The sequence below is a fragment of the Chanos chanos genome, chromosome 7, assembly GCF_902362185.1.
Source record: "Chanos chanos chromosome 7, fChaCha1.1, whole genome shotgun sequence".
NCBI classification, from domain to species: domain Eukaryota; kingdom Metazoa; phylum Chordata; class Actinopteri; order Gonorynchiformes; family Chanidae; genus Chanos; species Chanos chanos.
Window position 1 is genome coordinate 29507194 of NC_044501.1, and position 24281 is coordinate 29531474.

General features: G+C 40.5%; 4 protein-coding genes across 5 annotated transcripts; 1 reads left to right on the plus strand and 3 right to left on the minus strand.

Annotated features, from left to right (window-relative positions):
• Window positions 1–277: 277 nt before the first annotated feature.
• On the minus strand, window positions 278–3819 carry dph2 (diphthamide biosynthesis 2). Its single transcript, XM_030780131.1, has 7 exons — window positions 3758–3819; window positions 2873–3057; window positions 2659–2771; window positions 2238–2458; window positions 1374–2042; window positions 918–1100; window positions 278–766 (listed from the first exon to the last, which is right to left on the minus strand). Exons 2-7 carry the CDS (start codon window positions 3023–3025, stop codon window positions 630–632), a joined length of 1476 nt encoding a protein of 491 aa, XP_030635991.1. The 5' UTR covers window positions 3026–3057; window positions 3758–3819; the 3' UTR covers window positions 278–629.
• Window positions 3820–5391: 1572 nt separating this feature from the next.
• mcur1 (mitochondrial calcium uniporter regulator 1) lies at window positions 5392–8644 on the minus strand. Of its 2 annotated transcripts, none has more exons than XM_030780027.1 (9): window positions 8123–8644; window positions 7449–7568; window positions 7105–7208; window positions 6767–6868; window positions 6434–6475; window positions 6181–6252; window positions 5950–6003; window positions 5748–5862; window positions 5392–5629 (listed from the first exon to the last, which is right to left on the minus strand). In XM_030780027.1, exons 1-9 carry the CDS (start codon window positions 8550–8552, stop codon window positions 5574–5576), a joined length of 1095 nt encoding a protein of 364 aa, XP_030635887.1. In that variant the 5' UTR covers window positions 8553–8644; the 3' UTR covers window positions 5392–5573. The 2 variants fall into 2 exon arrangements, with proteins under 2 accessions (XP_030635887.1, XP_030635888.1); XM_030780028.1 differs by having other exon boundaries at window positions 5950–5999; window positions 6177–6252.
• Window positions 8645–10467: 1823 nt separating this feature from the next.
• rgs9bp (regulator of G protein signaling 9 binding protein) lies at window positions 10468–14450 on the minus strand. The gene is made up of 3 exons (XM_030780919.1): window positions 14349–14450; window positions 11349–11655; window positions 10468–10835 (listed from the first exon to the last, which is right to left on the minus strand). Exons 1-3 carry the CDS (start codon window positions 14448–14450, stop codon window positions 10468–10470), a joined length of 777 nt encoding a protein of 258 aa, XP_030636779.1.
• A 3273-nt stretch (window positions 14451–17723) lies between these two features.
• Window positions 17724–24157, plus strand: LOC115816184 (thioredoxin domain-containing protein 3 homolog). Its single transcript, XM_030779153.1, has 15 exons — window positions 17724–17756; window positions 18072–18129; window positions 18354–18457; window positions 18558–18629; window positions 18714–18833; window positions 19455–19533; window positions 20033–20109; window positions 20197–20289; window positions 20490–20632; window positions 21161–21351; window positions 21558–21702; window positions 21808–21915; window positions 22168–22319; window positions 23566–23710; window positions 23938–24157. The coding sequence occupies exons 1-15, from the start codon at window positions 17724–17726 to the stop codon at window positions 24155–24157; spliced, it is 1740 nt and encodes a 579-aa protein (XP_030635013.1).
• The last annotated feature ends 124 nt before the right edge of the window (window positions 24158–24281 follow it).

Consider the following 24281-nt stretch of genomic DNA (forward strand, 5'->3'; position numbering starts at 1 on the left):
TAATGACATTTCCACACAACCAAGTTACTACCTGCAGTATGTCTATGTATTATTATCAAAAATCATACCAAAAATCTCAAGGAGAGTTTGAGGATACTTAAGGACACTTTTGCTACATGTGATATTTTTGTAATATGTATGGAGTAATTTAAAGATTTGCAATGAAAAGGGTTCTTTACTCAGTATGCCAAAACACATGTCTGCATAGTTATTCAGTTTATTTAAAAAACAGCTTTAACAATAATAAAATGTGCGTTTTTTCCTCCATGCCCATTTCCATATTTTATTAACATTCAGATTTCTTGATGGAAACACACAGCAATCAGTCTATTGTCATTAATGAACAAACACTGAAAAATATTTGCCATTTTAATTAATCACAGATATTACTGTACTTGATCTTTCAGCAGCAGTTTACAGAAAAACTGACAAGTCTAAGAACAATGCAGAAATCTAGGGCTTGTCCCCCTAACCAGAGTCTTAATTACAGAAATGTCTCTTCTCCTTTATCTTCATATTGTTATGGTTTAACAAAGAAAGAGTGTTTCAGAACGGAAGTTCACCCAGAGGACCCTGGAGGCATATCCAGTTTCCTTCCTGTGTTCTGTGTAATTCAGTGGGGGTCAGGTCTAACAGTCTTTGGTGTTGTTCCCCTCATCTTCATACGCTATAGCGATTCCTCTCCTCCCCTCCACGGCCTTAACGACAGGAGTCTGCCCCAGCTTCTGCTCCAGACCCTGCCAGCTCCTCCCAGCCAGGAATGATGCTGCAAACCACAGACAAAATTAGGGGCAATACAGCTTTAATTTTTTTTTTATATAAAAGAACCAAAAAAAAAAGTCTAGCTCTAGGGATCCACTTTAAAGCACATGTCTGTTCTGATGCAATGCTAAGACATCTGATGTATAAATTGGTACCTGCTGTGTTGGCGTTGGCCACGGTGAGGGTTTGGTTCCTGAGGACGACGGAGGAAGATTGTGGCGTGCCGTTCTCCAGTTCAGAGCGTAAACCGGAGGTTCGCAGTGCTCCGGTGATCAGAGAGACGTCAGTCATCTCCTCATTGGCATCTGGGTCTGAGAAGTCAACGTGACTGCTGCCACCTGCAGGAGTTTCATAAACACATTCCCTCTAAACACCATTACCGAATGTAATCATTTAATGTCCATCACTCTTACAATCTTTTTTTTTTTAAGCAACACTTAATACATAATGGATTTGGGCTTGGAATTAATTCTTCATAAGGAACAATTTGAAGAGCTCGCAATGGAATGCCAAAAACTGTCGATGCAGTAAAATACTCTGGTATATTGAATACTGACTTACCTCAGTTAACCCTGAAACAAAGTAAAGTCACAAAGGAAAAGAATGTATACCTGGTAGAAGATCTCTGAAGTCGGTTATATACTCTCCGCTCCATTCCCTGTTTCTGTTACAGGCCACTTCCATCTCAAAGGGTGTCACCACCGGCCTATAAAACTCACTAGAATCCAACAGCGAATTTTCCGGACAGGCTACCAGCACGTATACGTCAATCTCCAAGAAGTTAGCGAGCTTGGGAACGTTGAGTTTGCCCATAGCAAACATGTAACTTTTCTTGCCAGCTTTACGAATGCTCTCCTTCACCTGCTCAATGATGGTTAGGTAATTAGCCACGCCAAGCGTGCCAACCAGAATGCCGACCACGTTAGCATCTTTCGCCCGTTCAATGGCGTAGTAGCGTTTCATTAAGGCTTTGTTGATGTTGACCGACTCCGTCCTACCGAGCGATGTTTCCGGATCGAACGAGCTGAACCTACAACGATTCCACGTCATCATGAAGTTCGTAAGAGTCAAACCTTCACGTCCGATGAAAAACATGCCATAGTCCTCAGTGTTTTTTCCCTCTTTCAAACGGAACTGTCTGCCAAATTTACAAATGACCCTATCATCCTGAGAGTCTGAGGGTTCCTGATCGTAACGTCCGTTACCGTGGCAATGGTCCGTACGCAGACTGGAGGCAACAACATTTGGGTATGAATCGCCCAGAAGCTGCATGAGACTGTCTGAAAAGAGAACAAACTATTAATGATAAAGCTCAAATCAGACCATATCTGGTCTTGAAAGCCTCAAAAGTTACAGGGGAACTTTATACATTTCTGGCGTTAACCCAAATTCAGTGCAGCCTGTGTCTAATGAGGGATGCAAACTTAACATAACCTTTATGAATTTTCCAATAATAGTAAAATAGTCGAAATTACCTATGGCGTGTGAATAGACCACGTCATACAAGATGACAACGTGACTCTGTAGGTCAGTGTAGAGATCTCTAAACGATGACGCGCACTGCTGGACGTCTATGGCTCTCTTCCCAAACACGTACATCAGAGGGAGCCTTCTGGACGCGCTGAGACACGACTGGCCATAGTGTACTATGCAGTCTGCCCCAGCGTGTTCTGCTGCAACCTCGTCGACACAGCAGCTGAGACGATTTAAAACACCATCACACACACACACACACACACACTTTTTAACACATGACTGTACATCAGCTCTACAGAATCACTCTGATCAAATCTACAGACCACTGATCAAATGACTTAGGTCGGTTACCAAAGAAAACAGAGATAATCAGGGTTAAAGCCAATTTAACATTTACTGTCCAATGAGTTTGGACGTTACCTGCCATAAGATGTGTCTCCTAAGATGTACGTCTTGGCATTGCTTCCTCTCTGTATTGCTGCAGCTACTGCAATAGAATCCACCAGTAGCTCATCTGGGAATTGTAATGCAACCTATGACAGGCAGTGAGAATATTGGTTATTACAAAAAAAAAATCAAATTAACAAGAGTATCTTTTGTATTTTCAAACCAACATTCGTAACAGAAATATGACCTTCTTAAATTCATTACTGTTGATGAAATGACAGGTTTCACTGATCTGGTAAGTGTCCTCCAGACTTGCCACGGGAGAGCGTGCTTCTGTAGCGGACACGTCCACGGAGCGCTGAATAACACTCTCGCTGTTACTACTGAAAGCTTCGGTCATGGTGTCTACAGATCGACTGTCTCGGTTAGGACCTGGTGGAAACAAAAGATAAGTGAACCACTGAGACTTCCACCACGACGATCAGTACAAGGTATAATAGGATTATGTATTGAATGTTTTGATCGTTATAAATCACCATAGATATCACGACTTCAAACAATCGATTCAACTGTGTATTTACAGTAAACGGACACCCCGCTCCTACTTGGCCAGTTTCGAGACTAGGGTCATTGCTGTAACATTTAATGTAGATGTGTCGTGGGAATATGCAATGCTGAGCTATGTATTGTGAGTTTAAATACACACGAGACCAATTTTTCTTCATTTTGAAATGCTTTGGCAAACCAGCCCCCGACCTTTCAAGGGCTATTTTAGATGTTGGTTTTCCTCACTGGTTTCTGTAAGACTACCAAGACATATTTCAAATCGTCAAGTTTTATTTATGGGTACAGGTGCCAGCCAAGAACTATGTACAGTTAACAGGGCTTTTGCCAAATAATAAACTTATCATGATCAGCGTAGACAACACAATACGGCCGAACGATCACAGTATGAACTAGTATTTCAGAATGCGGATTTTATCGCAACAAAATTGACAGGCTAGCAGAACAACATCATCGTTATTTTTTACGACCATTGCCGCACAACACAGACCAACCATTCCCACGTCATCACATGAAAAGAGTAACAACCATCAAAGACAATCATTCATGAATCCAGACAATTACCTACATTTAACTGTGTCAAAGATGAGCTCGAAATCTACCCATGTCAATATACACGTGAAAATAGCATGTTGCACATAGCTTCCTGCTCCTGTTCTTCGATGGTTTCCTTAAGAGAAGTAAATAAGGAATAATACTAGCAGTACTGCCCTCTTGTGCCACGAAGGATAAAGGTCCGAATTTTCATTGACCTAGGCGTCAGTTTAAGTTTGGTGGGTAGTTTTGAATATGCACAAATTACCAAGGAAAACTCAATCACCAGTTGTACCTAAACACTCTTTAATTGAACACAATGTTATGTTCATTCAGTGTCATACATGTGTCAACAAACTAAATCTACATTGTGCGTACAGATGACCAGGAAGAGAGGCGTGTGCCTTGATTGCATATCAGACACAAATTCAAGTAAAATGGGAGGATATTTTCCAATACATCCAAAATATATAACATTAGAAAAAATGTGGTTTAGATGAGCCAACACGTATTGGCATATGATCCATCCATTGCACTACGTCTATAGACCCAAAATCTATAGGTTTACATACTGTGCCCTTTATTCCCTTTAAGGCAGGACTGGTCCTTTTAAGCCCTTATTTACACCTGTTTCTGTGTGGAAAAAAAGGGCTGTGTCATCCCACGTGAACGATTTCAGTGTTAACATTCGATTGTTCTGCCTGAATACGCCCAGTGGGTCAGGCAGGCGTCACTGACGCCTCTTTGTGGCATTCCAAGGGACAGAGCTAATACAGGAAAACGCTCCTGAGTGTATCCACGCATACAGCGTGGATGACACAGGGCAGGTGTGTAACTGTGAATCTGTACTCATGTCCACTTTACACTGTTGAACTCAGTAATGAGACTCGGTCTCTAAGTCTGAGAAAGACAGTGACTAATGATCAAAATGAGTCAAAATACATGAGCACCTCAGAGACATCACTTTACCTGCTCACATGCCAAGGACACCTGTCTGTCTTTCGAGTGTACATACATTTTGATCAGTTTTGGTAAAACTATTAGTATTTTTTCTTTTTTTTATAAGAAAAATATTTAAAAACTGACTTCCTAAATGTATAATAAAATCTGAATGTTAGGTAATACATTTCAAACATGCATTGGTCCTCCAGTCCTACATGGGTATGATTATTCTGAATAATATAGATTATATATGCCATTATATATTATGTACACAATGGCAGCTTGTTAATTCAATTCTAGCAGCATAGATGGGCTTTATATTATCTGATAAAAAGCTAAGAAAGGGGCATCTTCACAACTGTGTGAACGCAGTGCAAATGCATCTGGAATCTATCCGTGGGATGCGGGAATCGTAGTTAAGAGTGGGAATTTAAAGTTCTAATCATTGCACTAAAAATGTATATTCTTATAACTCAAGAGTTTTAAATTTCAATTATAATACCAAGGCTATGTGTGATCCCATAGCTGCTGAAACTTTAGCATGGCCTGTGCCAATGTTTTAGCAGTGCAAAAACCACATCACCTTCTGCTCTAAAGCTTCCCAGGAGACAACAGTTCTGCTAACCGAACTGAGGCAGAAAGTTTCTTAAAAAAAAACATGATTTGATCCAGGTCGAAGGAGTTCCCCTGTCACGTGACAGATTCGTTGACACTGTATCAGTTTGAGGGACAATACTGTCGGTTTTCCACATTCACGTTACCACGGCTACAGCGATTCACCTTCATGTAGCCAGCCTAGAGTGATCCTTTGTTAAAATCTATTATGGTCTCTATAAGGCATAAGGATGAGGAGGATGATTAGATATCCTGAAAAGGCAGAGACGCTTTGAGGGGTTTCCATTCGAACATCACATCCAAATTCGGTAGAATCCCAGGACAACGGTCAGACAGGTGAAAACTGAACCTATGAGAAGTCAGAGAAAGCAACTTTTATGAGAACGCACACTGACCACTTAGCAAAACACACAAACACACATACACATAATGAATTTCTCAGGGGGGCATCATCTTGATGTGGTCACCTGCTAAGTATTTAATTGTGTCCAGTTTGTGTGATTCCAGCATGGTTTTCAGGCCCGCCACCTCTGTGTCAATTCGAACGTTCGTCTGTGTCACATGCCGTTCCTGCTCGGCATTCTGGGATAGAGGAGACTCCTGGTGAGAATCTATTAATGGGTTAGGTCAAAAAAGTTAAAAACGTAATTACAAAGACTTTCAACTTACCATCTCCATCATCTCATTTTTGGCTTCTAGAAGCTTCCTTTCATGATCTGCTTTCTGAATCAAAAACACAATCCAAATTTCTTGTCAACTGAATGGAACGGACCTCAATGAAAACATGGTAGTTTATGGGTTAATATAATATTTTAAAACTGTTGATGAAAACAGAGTAATGTTAAAGAAAAGAAACAAAACTAAACCATTTCAAAATTTCTGCTACAGAACAAGACTCACCATCTCCCTCACTCTGCTCTTCTCCATGTTCATGTCCAGGATGCTCTCAGAGCGAACTTTGTTCATAACGTCCTACAGTTTTCAGAGAGGCAAGGTTTATGCTTTGTGCTGAAATGCTGCTCATTGTTTGAATGTTACTCAGTTGCGTAGACATAAAATTAGACACAAATATGGTTTAACACCAAAGAGAGAGCAGATGTGGGACTCTAAAGATTACAAAAAAATTAAACAAATAAATAGATGTTTCACTTACCACCAGCTGCATCTTCAGCTGCATCAGTTCTACCTTAATTTTCTGTCAGAAAGTACAGGATTATTGTAATTAGAAGTTAATATATTATAATTTCACATGAGTGCATTCTTTAAGTAGTAACTGTTTTTAAGAAACACAGAATATCTCAAAGTTAAAGACAACCTAACAGGCTATGGATATATATCCATGCATGAAAAATTCTGGCCTTGACAACTTCAGATCACAGTTATGCTCTGGTGTGTTCCCCATCAATACTGACAGGAGGGGAAAAAAGGTTATTCTGCTTCTAATACGACCCCTCTGTCTGGCACTGCGGGCACATGTTGGACTCACCTCGTTCTCTGCCAGTAATGTGGAGAACTCGCTTTTCTCCAGAATGATCATGTCTTTCTTTACTGCCGCTATCTCTGACATCACCTTCTGCAACATGATCTCCTGCCAAACATCAGGAATGAGGTCACACAGTGACAAAGCCAATCAGACAGAAGCACTCATGACACCTGACAGGTAAGTCTGGTTTAAACAATGTAATTCAGTGATGCATGTGTTGATAAAAATTTAAACATTAAAAAAAATTGTAAACATTAAATTTCCAGCTGAAAATAACTAATTGATTTATCTACAGTAACTATCTGTAATGCTCACTAATCACAACGAATCTCATTGCTTACTTGCTGCGTCTTTGTCACCATGTCATTGTAAAGGACGTCCATGTTACTGTTGGTCGTTTTGACCATCACCGCAACAACAACCTCAGCCTGTTGGGTGGTGAACCCTGGGGGAAGAGCGATATAAGTGTCATTTTCACTCTGTAACCTACGTCACTGACCCAGAATCTGCCTAATTTGCCCAAATTTATCCTTATCTGCCCTTATAAGTCGACCCGAGATCAATTATTGTGGAAAAATGACTCTTTTGGGGCGCAATCATAAAATGCTTCACTGCGGTCTAAAATGTACAGTATGCTCTGAGACGTAGTTAACGGCTTTTGGGCAAAAGAAGAGAACAATCTTACCGCTTTGTTCCAAGAGGCGGACAATGGCATGTGTGTCGAAGAAGAACTTCCTACTGCTGGACTTGGCCATGTCTGACCGTCTTAGGTCGAGCTGAAGAGCTTTGATGGATGTGCTCAGTTCTGGAGGAAATACGGTTATGAGAAAACGTGAAAGAAAAAAACTGCCATTAAATATCCACTGTGCAACAGGTAGATTTTTAAACCTTCCAGCAAGCCGTATGACTCAATCTCGATTAGTGTTGATGCAAATATGTACAGACAGAACATGATATGTTAATCAAATATCTATTATATTCATTATTAAAATATTACGATTATGATTTTACTCTAATGGATTTCCAATTTTTATTTTTAAGTGAGTAAAAGCTATATAACATTTCTCGTAGGGGTAGCAGCGCACTAAATATAGCAAATATAATATGATTATTGTTCATATTTCATTCGTGTCCACTATGTAATGTAATATTGATAGTATACCATATCTGACAACTCTCTTTGAATTTGATACCAAGAGTTTCACAGAGATCGTCTCGTAGTCGTACGTTTCGTATAGGTACAGCGTGACCCCATAATATGTAACTTGGGAACCAGGAAGTGGAGCACACGGTCATGACACAACACACACATATCGGCTCACGTGAAATGTCTCTTTACAGTTTATCAAGAATACGTACCTCGGACCAATAAACGAGTGCGTCTCCACAATATGGCAGTGTCCTTGTCTGAGCTGAGAAATCTTTTGCAGTGTAGAGTACGTATACGGTTTCCAAATGAGTAATTTAAATGCACTTTCCCCATACCGCAGAGAGACAGCATTTTGGATATGCCAGAGGACACAGGCCAAGGCGGTGTGAACTCACTCGACACAGCAAGCTTGTAGACTGGCCAGAAAATCAAGCGAAGACAGTGACGGCGGAGGACATTCAAAGGTTGCGGAGCGCTTGTGATAACAGGACTCAAATACTGCCCCAGGGAAGCGATGCATGGTTTTGCCTTAGTTCTCCTCTGTGTAGTTTTTCTGAAGTCCAAGGACTGAGCGACGTTTTTATTTATGCTCCCCAGACTGTTTAAAAACACCACGTTATTAGAGCCTCTAAGGATCATTGTCTGTCACTGATTAAAGGTTAATAAATTGTACTGCAGTTACTTGTTGGAAAAGTTGTAAACAGTACCCCTAATGTCATTTGACAAACTCTCGCACTACTATCAGACAACTTCCTGCTACTGTACGTAAAATGGATGACGTAACGACGCAGCATTGGTTGTCATGTGCATAGAAGTTTCAATGAAAATAAAAAAGATTAGAATATGGTTGAAATAAAAGCCTGTTTAGAGTCGTGTGGCTAGACAACAGTTAAAAGAAGACAGGATCAATAAATTTGCCTTTAATTTTTCTTTCTTTATTAAATGTTCTTACATTTTCTCTCTCCTTTCAGCTCACACACTGAATGGTTTTGCGTTTTCATTATACATCTCTGTTGACAAAATTAAGAGTTTGTGCCACATTCTTTGGTTTCATTCTAGAAATTTTGGGATTACTGAAAGTCAGTAAGAACTCAAGCTATTAGAATCATAATATAATTTACACTAATAGTCACACATTTGCTAAAATAATAGAACTATTATGCATACAATGTTTAATATCACATCTAAACTATGAGTTAATGTAATTGAAAAAGATTCTATAACCAGATAGATCAATGAATGTGACACACCTATTTTCCACCCAGTAAAGAACACTTTTATGACAGTTTGACCCAACAGAAAACTAACCAAAAAATGCTGTTTTCTATGAAAAACCTGTGAATAGAAATAATAGGTATGAATAGAAATAATAGGTATCTATCACACAGAGATATTTAAAGGTTTAATAGATGTTACTGTAATTATGGCAACAGGGTTACTCAGTGCTAACTGAGTTATACTGAGAGTTGAGATGAGGTGTCTCTCTTTGTATTGGGAAGTGGAAGGCAGCAACATCTTAAAGTCCACAATTCTCTGCACATTCTGATGTGAGAAACAAGCTGCTTTTTTCTTTCTTATGCTGACTACAAATCATTTTTTTCTACATGAGATACAGTGAACCAGCTTGAACGTGTCCCCAGTTTAGTTCAATAAATACCCCAAAACAGGAGGTAAAGAAAAACAAACAAACAAACAGAAAATGCCCAAAAGTGTTGCCGTGACTGAACGTTTACTTAAAATTTGTAATTGTTGCGATTCTCTTTCTTTCTCTCTCTTTTCTTCAGAACCACATACTCATTGGAGTAAAAAAGGATTAAAGTGTAGCTTTGAGCAACACTTTTTATATTCTTGTCTGATTCTCCATACATTTTGAGTCAACTCTCTGTGGGTTTCATTTAATAACTCATTTTCTTTCCCACCCCTATTGGGCCCAACTCCCTTGTTGCTGGTTTTGTGACTCTTCACTGTGTTATAGCTGTGTACACTGTGACATGTAAACAGAGTGGAATAAAACACTGACGGTAATGCATGTGGGTCCTTTGACTATAGATGTGGCAACTCTGACAGCATGCAGTCAATAACTATTGTAGTTGCCAGAAAAATAATACTTCTATTGTTATACTGAATTCAACAGATAAAGCTTTAAGCTTCCATTAAACACTGCTGAGCATTCAGATGTCCCACATCCAGACTCCTTCAAAATGTCCACCATGAGTGACATCGTTTTTCAGTTTTTCTTTCTCTACTCTTCAGTACATTTCCAACTGACGACTCACGGCAAAGTTTGATGCTTGGGGAATTTCACACCAGGAGTTTTGAAGCCAGCTACACTTACATTACCCACACAGACAGCAAAAAATGTTTTTGTGGGTGTTTTTTTGTTGTTGTTTTGTTTTTTAATGGGTTTTGTCCTTCTCCACATCCTTGAGGCGACTCCACATCCTAGGCAGTCTGTTATAGAGGACATCTCAGAGAAAAAACGTTGGCAACCTCTCCATGACACTAGCACCCACAGACTGCAAGCTCAGTTCCTTTCTGAAAGCACATGTGCATCTTACGCGAGATACACAACACACACGGAAAGCACCACAGCGACCGTTGCCACTCCGCACAGTAGCATGGCAACGAACACCTGACTACGGCTGCAGCGGTGACCACCCCCCTCCTCGTCTGTGGAGAGCATGGCCAGAGACGCGCTGTCTGTACTAACTGGATCAGCGTACTGAGGACCGCGCGCTTCCACCGTCCAGCGCAGCACGTTCACTTTCATCTCCATTTCTTCCAGCGTGCGGTCCACTTGCGTGATTTCTTGCTCCAGTTGACTCAGCTCTAGACGCTCCACGCTGTCCGTCGGCACTCCGTCAGCTGATGGCTGCAGATCGGGTTGACTCAGAGCTCGCGCCGTCACTTCTGTTGTGCCCCCTGTACAAACATACACACAGTCAGTCAGTATCCACAACGGAACAGTATCATCAAAAACAGTTCTAGATAAAGATGATTTCCCTGTGTAGTACAACACAGGTTAGTCCAAGGGCTTGAATCTAATCATTTATTTGTCTCGGTAAGATATCTCGAGATATCTCTTGTTGTAGAGCCGAATTGTTTGATGCTTTTTTCTTTTTTTTTAAAAATCATTTTAGTCTTCAGCACAGCTGTTGACATTATGCATGACATTTTTTTCCGCATATAAACTGGATTGATGTGGGATTTAGAAAACTGGGATCATTAGGCTTATGGAACGCAAATGTCTCACATTTATCGTACACATCACTACCTAACCCTGCATAAGAGGAAATAGTACATTTGGCATTGTGCAAGGCTCAGTTCAACACCTGGCCCTCTCTTTCACAGTCCACATGCAATGTTATATACCACTGACATTCTTCAAGTAATACTACACTAACGCTGGTGACACCGGTGACAATGTGTGCCCACCTTGCATGCCAGTTTGTACCATTGCACTGTTGTTTGCCAGAGAGAAGTGACTGCCCATTTTAAACACTTTGGACATGTCTGCGTGGAAGAGCTCCAGGCAGGAGGAGAACGCCACCCATTGAAGCTCCGTCTCCTTCCTCTCATCCTCGGGTAGGGCCTTGTCCCTCAGCTGTGCTGTTAGGTGGTGGCGACAGGAGACGGCCAGCGACTGGGCACGCTCCCGCGTCTTCTGCAGCTCCTGCCGCAAACTTGCGCTGTCCGTGCTCCCTCCCACGCACGAGGCCAGATGTCTGTGGCATGCCACCACCTAGCACAGATGAGAAAAAGATCCAGTGTGTTATAGTAGCTAAATTAGGCCCAACATGATACTAAAACTGAAACACATGGACCTGAGTTTCCAACCATTTAAAAACAAACGGCAGTGCCCCTGTACCTGCATGGAACAGAATGTGTGATGCATGTATAAACATTTGGATTGGCCCAGCATTCCTCTACTAATGTATAGAGTATATACTTTGAATTGAGTGAACTGTTTAACAGAGTCATATCTCATTCCTGAAGTACCTGAAAAGCTAGTGCTGACGCCAATACCATAAGCAGGTGAACCATTTTTGCTGGTTGTGATGATGCTCAGTCTGTCTGTCCATAACTGAACACTGGATCACCATCACATCTGCATTTCCATTTCCATTTATTCATTTTTATCCCAAGTGACTTCCAAGACAGGCAGAAAACAAGCCAAGCATACAGCCATTAAGAAGCTGTCTGTTGCATAAGTGCCACTGCAATAGTCAGTATTGGACCAGATACAAATGCAAGAATGTTGAAGGACAATAAGAGAGTGGACTACAAGTGGGTCAAAAGCACCCATCATATAAACTATTGAGTATCTCTGGCAGTATTATAACAGTGCCTCAAAGGTATCCAAAACTTCTAAAAGCATCTTGACAGGGTCAATAGACATTATTATACATGGAAATCTGTATAACTATGAACTCTCCAATGTGAGGTTAATGTCACATTGACAGTGTTTGTCCTCAGATATCTGACTGTGTTTGTCTCCATCTCCTGGCTGTTTTTAAGAGCAGGCCAGCATTTCCAAACGAATAGATACTAATCTGTCATACAGAACAAGTATTGTTAGAATCTTAAGTAAGTATCCAACATCTTAAAAACCTTTGAAGCTCTTATAAGATTATATAGCAAATATAATCTGCTTGTCATAAGAGGGCTATTTTAGGATAAGCTGAAAGACCTTGCGCCCTGTGGCCTTACGGGCACTTAATGCCCAAAAAAGAGGAAGCTGAGCCTATGAGGGGGGAGTTTAATTCGTTGACCAGCTTGGAGGGGTGCAACGCAAAGTGGTATAAGGCCTCTTAGATGATTTTGAGAGAAGATCGCTTCTTGAACTGAATCCAGAAATCTCAACCTTGACTGCTTTGTTGCTCACAGTTAGCATGCTATTTAAAGTGATGTTATCTCAAGATATGTTTTGTTGGGATAGTTTTCATGATTGACTGCTGAGTTTAACAATTACAGAGGTCATCTCTTCTCTGTTTGTAAAGAGTACAAACATCTCACTCGTCGTGATGCAGGGTTTGTCATGACTAGCCTTCCAAACATGTAAGATCATGTTTACGTAGTTGTACATAAAAGTGAGGAAACTAATCAAACAATGTAGTGGTACTTATGCAGTGGAGATTAAACTGTACAGAAACAAAGACCCTCCACAGTGTGGGTAAGGCCTTCTGTTTGACACTTAGGAACACTCTGTATTGCATTTAGAAGAAATATGTTACCACACATTTATAGTCGATTAATGTTGAATCGAGTGAAGAGGCAAAATACACACACTAGATATTTTCAGATTGATATGCCTGTGTGATTCTGCTTTCTGGATGGGAACCAGACCTGGGACAAATATGTATATGTTGCATTTGAGTGACTGATAGTCTAATAATTGTCCTAAGGGCCTTTTCTGCTTTTCTTCATGGCCTTGTTCTCTTGGCCAATAGTGTTCACGGACTGGATATGTGAGACTATGTCAATGTGTCCATAGCATGTATGGTTAATTTTGCTTGAACAAATCTAGTCACATCACAAATTTATCTAATTTAACAGAAAAGGAATTGAGTGAAATATCAATTGTTTCAGTTTTTCTGTCAGTTTAAACCGACTCAGTTTAAACTGATGGATAGAAACAGATAGAGGGAGAGGAGTACTGAGGAAAGATGGATGTTCTATAAGATCGCCACTGTCAGCAGAGAGGAGTAACTGAAACTCCTCATCGAAGCATTTTTATGTAAGAGGTCAAAGACAGCACGTTTAACCACGGGAACTTCGACGATCTCGTGCAAGGCTCCAGAACAGGGAGAGACAGTTAATTCAAACAGGCCAGTCTTCTACCACTCACAGGAATTACAATGGAGATGGTTAAGTAGAAGACCATGCAGCATCAGCTCAGATATAGTGCCTTTTCACCCTTAGGCAATGAGCTCACATTCTTTTTAAGACACTCACACACAGACACGGCCGGTATTTCTGCCCAGGACAAAAAAGTAGGACACAAACTGGAAAATGCCTTTCAAACACCACTTTAGATACAAAGACAAAAATGAAAAATTGTCAAAAATTTTTAGTAGCGCTTGTCGTTTGTGATTAAACTGGTATTTTTGAACTTCTTGATAACTGAACATGAATTGATAAATGAACATATGTCTCAAAAAAATCCTTCGTAATAATGCATTGAATGTCTTTTGTTACATGTTCTACCTCCTCATATTTCATTTGGAAAATAATTTCAATTTCCAGCATGCCTCTTCAATATCTAGTTAGCACTGTAAGCCAATTAATCCTGAACCGCTTGGGGGGAGGGTTACGTTCTGATAGGATTTGATACGACTGCAGACAATTAAATAAAATACAACAGAAGCATCAGCAGCAGCAATGATAAACATAAACGTCCACATTACCAAACAATTATAATCAAACTGGACCCACCTTGATGAGGGAATCCACCATGGCTTTGCCATCTTCGGGCGGCTGTGCAGAAACCCCAGGGCCACTGCCGTCGTCCGCTACTTTGTTATTGCACAACGGCATGAGGCTCGTTCTCTGGGGCGGTCAGAAGCGGCCCCCCGTCTCAGTCTCCTGGAACGTTAAGGTCTCTCGCCCCTGTCTTGATTCTACTCCCCGCCCCCCCCCACGTTCGCTCCCGGCTCCTGGCAATCACGTTTCGCTGTCCCGTAGCTGAGAGGACCCCAACGCACTGCTCACCAGTTCCAGAAGTCCCACGCAAGAGCTTGGACGCATCCCCAGAGATATTAAAGCAAAGGCACTGGAATTTTCTTTTCAACGGGGAATGAAAATGCCCTTAAAGCCAAATTTCTCAAAACTAGTCTTCAAAAACAAGGGGAAGAAAAGGTAAATGAGTTGTTTCAAAAAAAGAAAAAAAAAAAAAAGACCAACCAGTGTAGGATTGGTGGTGAGTAAGCTGTGAGCACATGTGATAATCCGTGCGACTGACCTCTGTGCACTGACGCAGGTCAGGCTGGGAGGCTAAGCTCATTATCTGCTGCCCATAGGTGCAATGATGCTGAAGCCATGGAAGACAACACCTCCTTCAAGATCCCCCTCCCTCCTTCTCTCTCTCTCTCTCTCTCCCTCTCTCTCTCTCTCTCTGAGTCTTCAAGGGATGGGCGACTTGCTTGAGTTTTCATTTGTTGTTGTTTCTGCCACTCTGATAAAACATGAAGCCTTCTTTGGCCCAAGAGTGGGATCTTTTGTCATGTATATCTAATAACTACTGTCCATCAACTTTCTCAGAGGTTTTCTGAATAATTTGAAATAATAAAGCGTAAATGTCTTTTACACTGCACTTCACCATATCCACAGTCAACGGTGCTTACGGGTAGGTGTCACTAATAACGTGGGGGAAAAGTGCATGTCATGTTTGGGTTCTTTTTCAGTTCTGTTTCATAGTTTTGGTGAAATTGGTAATAACTGGACTTTTGACACAATATCTCAGTGATATCCCCCACCCTCCATTCAAAATTACATTTCTTCACTGATTTGTAAATAAAGAAACCTTGTTAATAACATTCTGTAGAGGTCTAGACCTGCTAAATGGTATCAACTGATCCAAGGACCCAAAATGTGGTTACAATTTACTATTTAGGACCTTGAGACTGTGTGCGTCCTGTAAAAAAAAACAAAAACAAAAACAACACAAGCAAGAAAAAAAAACCAATAACGCCCTAACATGCCCTAATACACAAATGCGGCTCCTTTGATAGCTAATGCCACGCATGGGGTGCCTTTGTTGACTTGTCCTAAGGCCCTACTTAAAGGGCATTTCCCTTTCATGCAATGTTTTCAGGTTTCCATTACAGTAACCTTGAATGCCCCATCCTAGCTTAATTTAAGGCATTTTGTAAGTTTGCCTCAGAATCTATTATGCAGAAGTGCTTGATAAACCATGAGGTGGTTATAAATAGGATAGAAAATGCAGTGTAGCTACATGCGGGTGTGTGCGATGGTGTTGTTCTTTCTTTTGCCCCAAACTATTATTTTGAACAGGAGCTTTTAAGAGTAATTTGCACAAGTCCATCCTGCATCTTATATTCTTTGTAAACAAATGTCTGTCTTTAGGCTAAAGTGTAGATGTGTCTTATTGTACATGTTTACACCGAGGCATCAGTTCAAAGCTTAATGTTATTTGTAAATTATATATGATAAAATTAGTTTACAGATGCATTTTACAGTTTACAGATGCATTTTACAGTCTGGAATTCTTAGTGTCCGTCTTGGCCTTTCTAAACACATTTTATTTATTTGGTTGGTTGTTTTTTTTTCTTGGTTTCTTTGACCATAATGCTAAGAATCTGTTCATCTTAGCACCAACTCTTGCAGGTGAGTTCAGCAGGTGAGTGAGTGCCCTCTGATTCAGGTCGAATTAGATTAAGGACAGGTTTGATATAATCCCTCAGATATAGCTTCTGGATTACCCTGAATAGACCAACCAAACCACTTCCTCATGGACTAAGCATGTACCTGTCTTACTCTCAAGACTGGTAAGTATCTAAAGACACTGTGGAAAAATAAAATTCCCATATATTATCTAGTGCAACAGTGTCTGTCTCCACCAAATATGAAAGATATTGTAGTGTATACCGAGAGGGTGAACGTCCACAATGATTGAGTAATTCTGCACAGCTGAATGAGGGTTTAGTAAGTTGTTATCACTGAGACAAACAAATGTTCCAACTGAACACAGAACAGGCTGTAATATGAATAAAGAAACAAACAAGCAAATAAATAAAAAAGAAAAAAGGGCCGAACAGTCAAAATAGTGTAATGTCTGATGTGTTTGAGGACCTTTCTCCTGTAAGTTTTTAATATGTTCATTTAATTTAGTTTCATATAAATTCATGTATATTTTTTTGCATGCCTGTATGTAAACCCCACAGTTTCCCAGAACCACACTCTTGCGTTTGCAGTTCAATATCCAATGGCTCCATTGGAAATAAATGTTCACCCTAAATATCCCCTCACTTTTTTGCTCATGGATAACTCACTGTTTTCACAACATTTAGGTCATGGGAAACTCCTGTTTAGTCATAAGTATCTGAAGTACCTTTATTTAAGACCTGAACCCAAGATCGAGTTAAAAAATTGAGGTAGTATACTTTCTCATACTTTTCTCACACACCTTCCAGATCATAACTGCGGGTAAAACTGGGCTCAAGTTAGGTGTGCTGTAAAGTGGCAACTCAGGATGGGTATTTGAAAATATCTGCCTAAACCACGACTTGCCTTGCTTCATCTAAATTCAGTGTCCATTGGACGTTTCTGTGATGGCTTGACCTTTCACACGCAAGGATAGGGAGTAGCCGAAACTCTCTTATCCAGTAGGCTACAGCTGAATAGGAATAACAATCTGAGAGTGTTTACTATGAGTGAAAGTGCAGAAATCAAAGTTCATCTACTGATTTTTGTGTGTTGTGGGCAAATAAAATCAGAACAAATGGATCAAGGTCATTTACATCGTGTGTCGAGGAGGCTCTGGCGAAAATGACTCTTGTGTATGTTCAGCTGAATTGCCTCCTGTCACATAAAATAAAACATGAATGATAGGAATAATTCTTGTATAAAAATTAACATTTCAAAAAGACTTTTACAGATTGTTTACGTAACCATAAAGAAAAACATATGGCATGACTTAAATTAAATTCAAGCTGCCGTTGCATCGCGCGGACAAAGCGTCCCGTTCAAATTTGGTTCAAATCTGATGTCAGTTGTAATTTTCATAGTGCCAGCAGATAATAGTTAGTAGTAATAGTTAATAACGGTGATCCGTTTCCACCTCATTTGCTAATGGCCGGAAGGAGGAAAGAAATTCAGATACAGGTTCCCTACAGTTAAAGAAAGATTTTGCTTGTCATGAGTTTCTGAATAATTGATTTAACAGTCACCGTTAGGAAAATCACAGCTAGCAAAAGCACTCGTTTGCCAATACCGGTCGAACAGCTGGTCAACTTGCTACTTATAAATTAGCCTGGTGTTTATACATAGACCTAACCTTCTGTCTTCCCAGTTACATCACCTATTTTAATTGACATAATTTAACGTGGCTGTTGGCAGCTTGTAACCGGCCGTGATGCCACTTTTTGTTGACCAAAACGAAGCGTAATTATAAACTTCGTTTATAACCCCCCTATCTAGGTTGAAATTACAAGTAATGAACAATGGGAAGAAGCACTCGCAGCCCCAGGACTCCTAGGTATTTGCATGTAACGTTAAATCATTGATAAATTGAAACACGAATATATAATTTACAGTATTTCCTTCATTCAAATTCATTCATCGACATTCTGTTACGCTACATGTAGATTCAGGCATGGTTAAATTGTCTGTTGGACTGCTTTGAATATTCGGCCCAAGCAAATGCAACAAACGTATTTCCTAATGGCTTATCGCGATGAGTAGTGTCATTTCATGTTTCAGTTGTAGATGTGTATCAGAAATGGTGTGGACCGTGTAAGGCTGTACAGAGCCTATTCCGGAGATTAAGGACAGAATTTGGAGAAGACCTCCTCAGATTTGCTGTGGTGAGTTACTGTAAGCGTGAAAGAACAGTTTACACTCGTAAAATCAAAGTACAAATTACAGTAAGATTAACTGAGCAACCTTGTTCATCTTTACCCTTAGGCTGAAGCAAACACCATACTTGATTTATCTGCTCTAAAGGGAAAATGTCAGCCTGTCTTTCTTTTCTACTTTGTAAGTAGAGAAAATTTAGACACTCTGTGAATTTGCTTTCTTTCAAAGACTCCACAGTTCACCTCATATCCTCTTTTTTTTTAGGAGGGTAAACTGGTGTCAGTCATTAAAGGGGTAAAAGGGCCCCTGCTTCAGAGGACCATATTAGAGCTGGTGGAGGAAGAGAAGAAGAAACAGGAGTTAGGCTCTAAATACATCAGCAAAGTAAATGTCTCACACAGTGCAAATATGTAAAACCAACTTTGATAGATAAAGACTAAATACTAGGCCAATTTGCTGATGTTTATCTCATGTTCCATATTTGATATTTTAGTCTGTATCTAAATGTAAAATCATTAAATATAATACTACAACCTTGTCCAGATCTTAAAGATAATGTAGACATTATTTAACTGTGCATGTTGAAGTTTAATCTGGTAGATTAGTTAGAGACCTGAATCATGTACTCCAAAAGCAAACATTAGTCATATGGAAAGCAGCACCTGAAGGAAAAACTTACTTTAATTCTGTCGTTTGAAAAGTGTGTCCCTTTCTCCAATGGGTGGTTTTATTTAATTTATTTAAGATTAGCGGGTTTATTCATTCTCATTCCTTCAGGTGTGTGTCTTACCACATGACCTTTTTGATACTGTGATGTCCTGCAAGACCCATCATTTTTCAGGGTTCAGTTGTGTGCAAGGCCTTCATTCTTTCTTGACTGTACCTAAAAGTCAACATTTCAGCATGTTTTGTCGGAATGTTAATGAAATTATGAATTACTTTTTAGTGACTGTCAGTTCTGTGTCCTATGTATTATTAATTATATGATTCTGTAACCACTATTAGCTTCAGGAAATTTTCTTGGAGGAGAGACCTAAGGAAAGTAAGCCAGAACCAAGCAATGAAAACGACAAAGAAACTGATGGTAAGCCATTTTTTTGGGGGGGGTGGGCGGTGGGGAGGGGGGCAGCGGGAGGGGGGCACGAACATACTTTGGAATGGTTTGGAATTCTGATTTATGAATATGTGAATATGTGGAACAGTTCGGCATTCTGGACTTTGGCTGAATCTCTTTCTAACTCATCTGTTTTAAGGTCTTAAGTAGTGTTTGAGTATTGGAACCACGTATGACAGATTAGGGCAGGTTCAAAGCAAAACATGAATGGATACCCACAGTTGGCTACCACTGCCCTATGGGAAAACACACAGTCCATATGTAGCACGTAGAGCCAACTCTTTTCTCAGGTGTCTCAGGTGTCAAGTCTCAACCCTTAAATGAATGTGTTTATTAAAATGGGAACTATATTGAATTTGCATCATTCAGAGGCATGTTTGGATGACTTGAGTCATTCTGTATGCTTGAAACAATGGCTTAAAGATGATTTCACTCCTTCAGAGATGTTGCTGCATTTGTTTTGTTATAGACCATGGGCCGTACCATGTAGTCATCATAAAGCCAGATGTTGTCGCAGCTGGACACGTGGAGCCAATCAAACAAAAAGTAAGCTCGCAGTCAAACTATGGAAGATATCAGCAAGTGCTTACACTATGTACAACTTGTTAGTTATTGTTGGATTTTTTTTCTTAGGTTGAAGATGCAGGGTATTCCATCATAGCAGAGGAGGAGAGGGTTTTGAACCAAGAACAGATACTTGATTTCTATCGAGCCAAAGCTGAAGATGTGAGTGAATCTTAAAAGAACAAATAAAAAAAAAGGCAGATCTTCATCAAAGTTATCAGACAGCTGATGTGTAGTTCTGTTTAAGATTGAAATTGTGAAACAACCCAGTGTGTTTTGGCTCTTAAACATATGATCAAGCATGTTAATTCTAATAAGGATTATTTGTACAGTCTAACTGGTCACTTGTTTTCTTTCTCCAGTCAGATTTTATGCAGCTGATGTCCAGCGGGCCAGTTCATGCCCTGATACTCAGAAAGGAAAACGGTCAGAGTGACAGTGACGGTCTTGACCTCTCGGAGATAATCGACCCTATCCAGGCTGAGCTCGTCAAGACAGAGAAAAGGTCTGAACTCTGCCTGTCACTACATGGGGAACTAGAGAGACAAGTCGAGACACAAAGAAACCATTTCTCCGCTTACTGTCACTCATAGGAACTTTATGCGGAGGGTGTAGACCTTACTGCTCATTTTGAATATTACAGAGGAAGTGAGACAGTCTGTTAATGCAAGATCAGTTGGAAAACAGGGTATTACTGATGATGAAATTCAGAGTGTTTGAGCAGGGCTTATGTAATGTGGCTTAACATCAGTTCCAAGAATAAGATAATGGCTGATTAAATACAACCAAAAACATGATTCCATCAAATGTTCCTATTTCTGGGTTTCTCCAGGAATAGATCACACTACACTTCTCTACATTATCTTAAGTATTATAAGATTATTTACACACACACACACACACACACACACACACACACATATATATATATATGTATGTGTGTGTGTGTGTGTATAAATAGATTTATTTATAATGTGAATTACTCTTAGAGATTGTGATGGCATGTCCTTTACTGTTGTGCCTGTTTTGCTAGTTCAGAGGACATCTCTGAGATGAGCCTTGGATTCTCCGATGACAGCAGAGAACTTGCCAGCAGACAGCTGGCTTTTTTCTTTCCATCCTTCAATTTCAGCGCTGACACCAGCGCTCCACAGGCAGACACTAACCCCAGGGTCCAGAGAACTGTCGCCCTCATCAGGCCCGGTCTCCTAAGAGAGAGAAAAGGTGCGTTGTCTCTCTCTATCTCCGCAGCAAAACCGCAGTTTCCTTCATTTACCAGCTGAACTTTTTTTTTCCCAAATGTTTTGCACCACAACGCTCAATAGTTAATGTCATGTTTTTGATCGTTATTAATGTTCAGTGAACATTATTTTTATTAAGGCTGATTCACCACTTTTGACCCTGTGCTCTTGGTTAAATGACGAGATCAGATGAAATCCTGCAGACCATCCGTGACTCGGGTTTCCAGATCGCCATGCAGCGTGAGATGACCCTGACAGAGGAACAGGCCAGAATGTTTTACAGAGAACATGAGGGCAAGGATTACTTCCCCTGCCTCATCCACCACATGACCAGGTCACCCTCAGACCAAAGGAACAGATTAGCTCTGTTTCAGACTTTGCAGTTCACCGTAGGAGTTTGGCTGTGTTGAAACAGTCTTTGCATCTTACTGTGTTCCAGTGGCCCTTTGTTGGCTTTAGCCCTGACCCGCGAGGATGCCATCCAACACTGGAGAGGATTACTTGGTCCCAAAATTCTGGAGGAAGCCAAGCAGAAGTCTCCAGAAAGGTCAAAAAGCCAGCATATCAGATGTTGATTTGCTTGTTAAAGTCTGTATTTTACACTAAAACACAGTTTTATATGAAGTGTTGGTTAATTGTTATTGGAAAATTATTGAATGTCAAGTTTTATCATGTTTGGCAAACACTGATCTGTGTCATTGGAATGTGCCTTTTTGATTTGTACGCCATTTGCCATGTAGTATTTGTTATTTGATTTCACGTGCTTTGGTCCCATAAACCATGTCCTGTTTGTGTGAAGCTTGCGTTCTCAGTTCGCCATGGATGACGTGCCGATAAACCAGCTCCATGGCAGCTCCACCCCTGAGGAGGCAGAGAGAGACCTGTCGTGCTTCTTCCCTGTGGAGCACACCCTGGCCGTGATCAAACCAGGCGTATCGCAGGAGCAACAAAGTACTGGCCTGCCCGCCTATCAGACTCAATTACAGTCACACTTACCTTCTTTTAACGTTGATCCATCTACTCGACAGACGTCCATAAGTGGACATATATACACCTTCAACATGTAGTGTTTTCCCATGTGCTTCTGTTAAACTGAGCCAAAGTGGACTTAAAAACAAACCGAACAGGCATGGTGAAGTAATACATGTCAATCTTCGGAGAGCTGGAGATTTATACCCACTCCATGAGATTGGGATGTTTTTTTTTAGTAAGCCCAAGTTGTTCTGTGTTTTAAAACTGCTTCAGTGAAGGATAGAAATGTGACTGAGAGTAAGTTCACACTGCAATCTGATTTATTGATCAGATGCAATTTTTTTTGTTTGGTTGTTCACATTACTTTTCAAATGTGTGAACGGGACACGGTCCTGAACTAACCCGCATGCGCAAAGTAAGGAATAATGTACTGGCCCCTATTGCCGGTCATTATTGCGAAATGAATTCTGACAGGGTGATGCAGAACCCCGACGTGAAGGGGACATTATCCCGCTTATTACATGGCTACTTACTAAAGAAATCAGTAATTTGACACAATGTCCATTCAAAAATGATTTTATTGATATAAAAATGATTTCATTGCTTCCGCTACAAAATAGTCCATAGCAATGATCTGTTACTCATAGCAGCAATCTGCTCTTCAGAAATAACAGACTGTAGAATTCGTAGAAACAGACCGAATTCGTGAGCAGATGGTTCAGAAGTGTCACCCCAAATACCTATGAGGTCTAACACCTCACTGTTCCTCCACTACCTCCATCACAGCTGTCTTCCATGTTTGTATTTGCTGAATAACTCCTGCAAGTGCAGAATTGGGACAAATGTCGATGTAGAGTGATGTGAAAGTTGCACAAATTCCGATATGACTGTTCCAACAGCGGTTGCATTGCAAAAAAATCAGACCAGTATCTGACTTAGGACCACATATAAAAGTGGCCCAAATCAGAATTGAAAAGATTAGATTTCATGTGATTTGTGCTGTTCACAATGTCATGAAAAAAAAACAGATCTGAGTCACATATGAGCAAAAAGGTCGGATTTGGGGCACTTTTGCCTGCAGTGTGATTGCGTTGGCATGTGACAGATTGTTACTGCTGAACCATGCTGATTTGGAGTGTGATGCACTTGCTGTCAGAGGGTGTAATGAAAAGGTTTTAGTAACTCATTTAAACCCACACTCGTTTTCATTCTTGTACTTGTATAGATAACATAGTCAGTCAAATCAAAGAGGCTGGCTTTAGCATATCCCAGGTGAAGGAGACCCAGCTGACTAGAGATATGGCACAGATGTTCTACAAGGAGCACAAGGGGAAGGAGTTTTATGATTCTCTGCTAGACTACATGTCAAGGTGGGCCCTGCCACACACCACCTCAACCTCCTCACACACAGCACTTCAGCTTTGTTTGACTGTTAATTAATAACTATTAGGATAATTCCTCAAACTGTCTGTAAACCCCTCATCATGATATTTATGATTTTTATGCAATGAATGAACCGCCCAGTATTAGTTTGTGTGTGTGTGTGCGTGTGTGTGTGTGTGTGTGTGTGTGTGTGTGTGTCTGTGTGCCCCTGCAGGGCGCCCTCTGTGCTGATGATCCTCAGTAAGGAGAATGCAGTGAATGAGTGGAGGGAGCTGATGGGACCATCAGACCCAGAACAAGCCCGTCAGTGCAGCCCAGGGTCCCTCCGAGCCCAGTTTGCCCAGAGCATCCTGGAGAACGTGGTCCACGGCTCCTCCAACATCCAACACGCCACTGACAACATCAAATTCATCTTTGGTGATGGAGACATGTAAATAAACTGCAGTGGTGTTGTATACCAATGCCCATTGGAGCCTACATCTCTCCTGCATACAGACTCTTTGACTGATATATGTATGACTGTTGCAATTGATTTAATAATTAAAATATAACATGAAA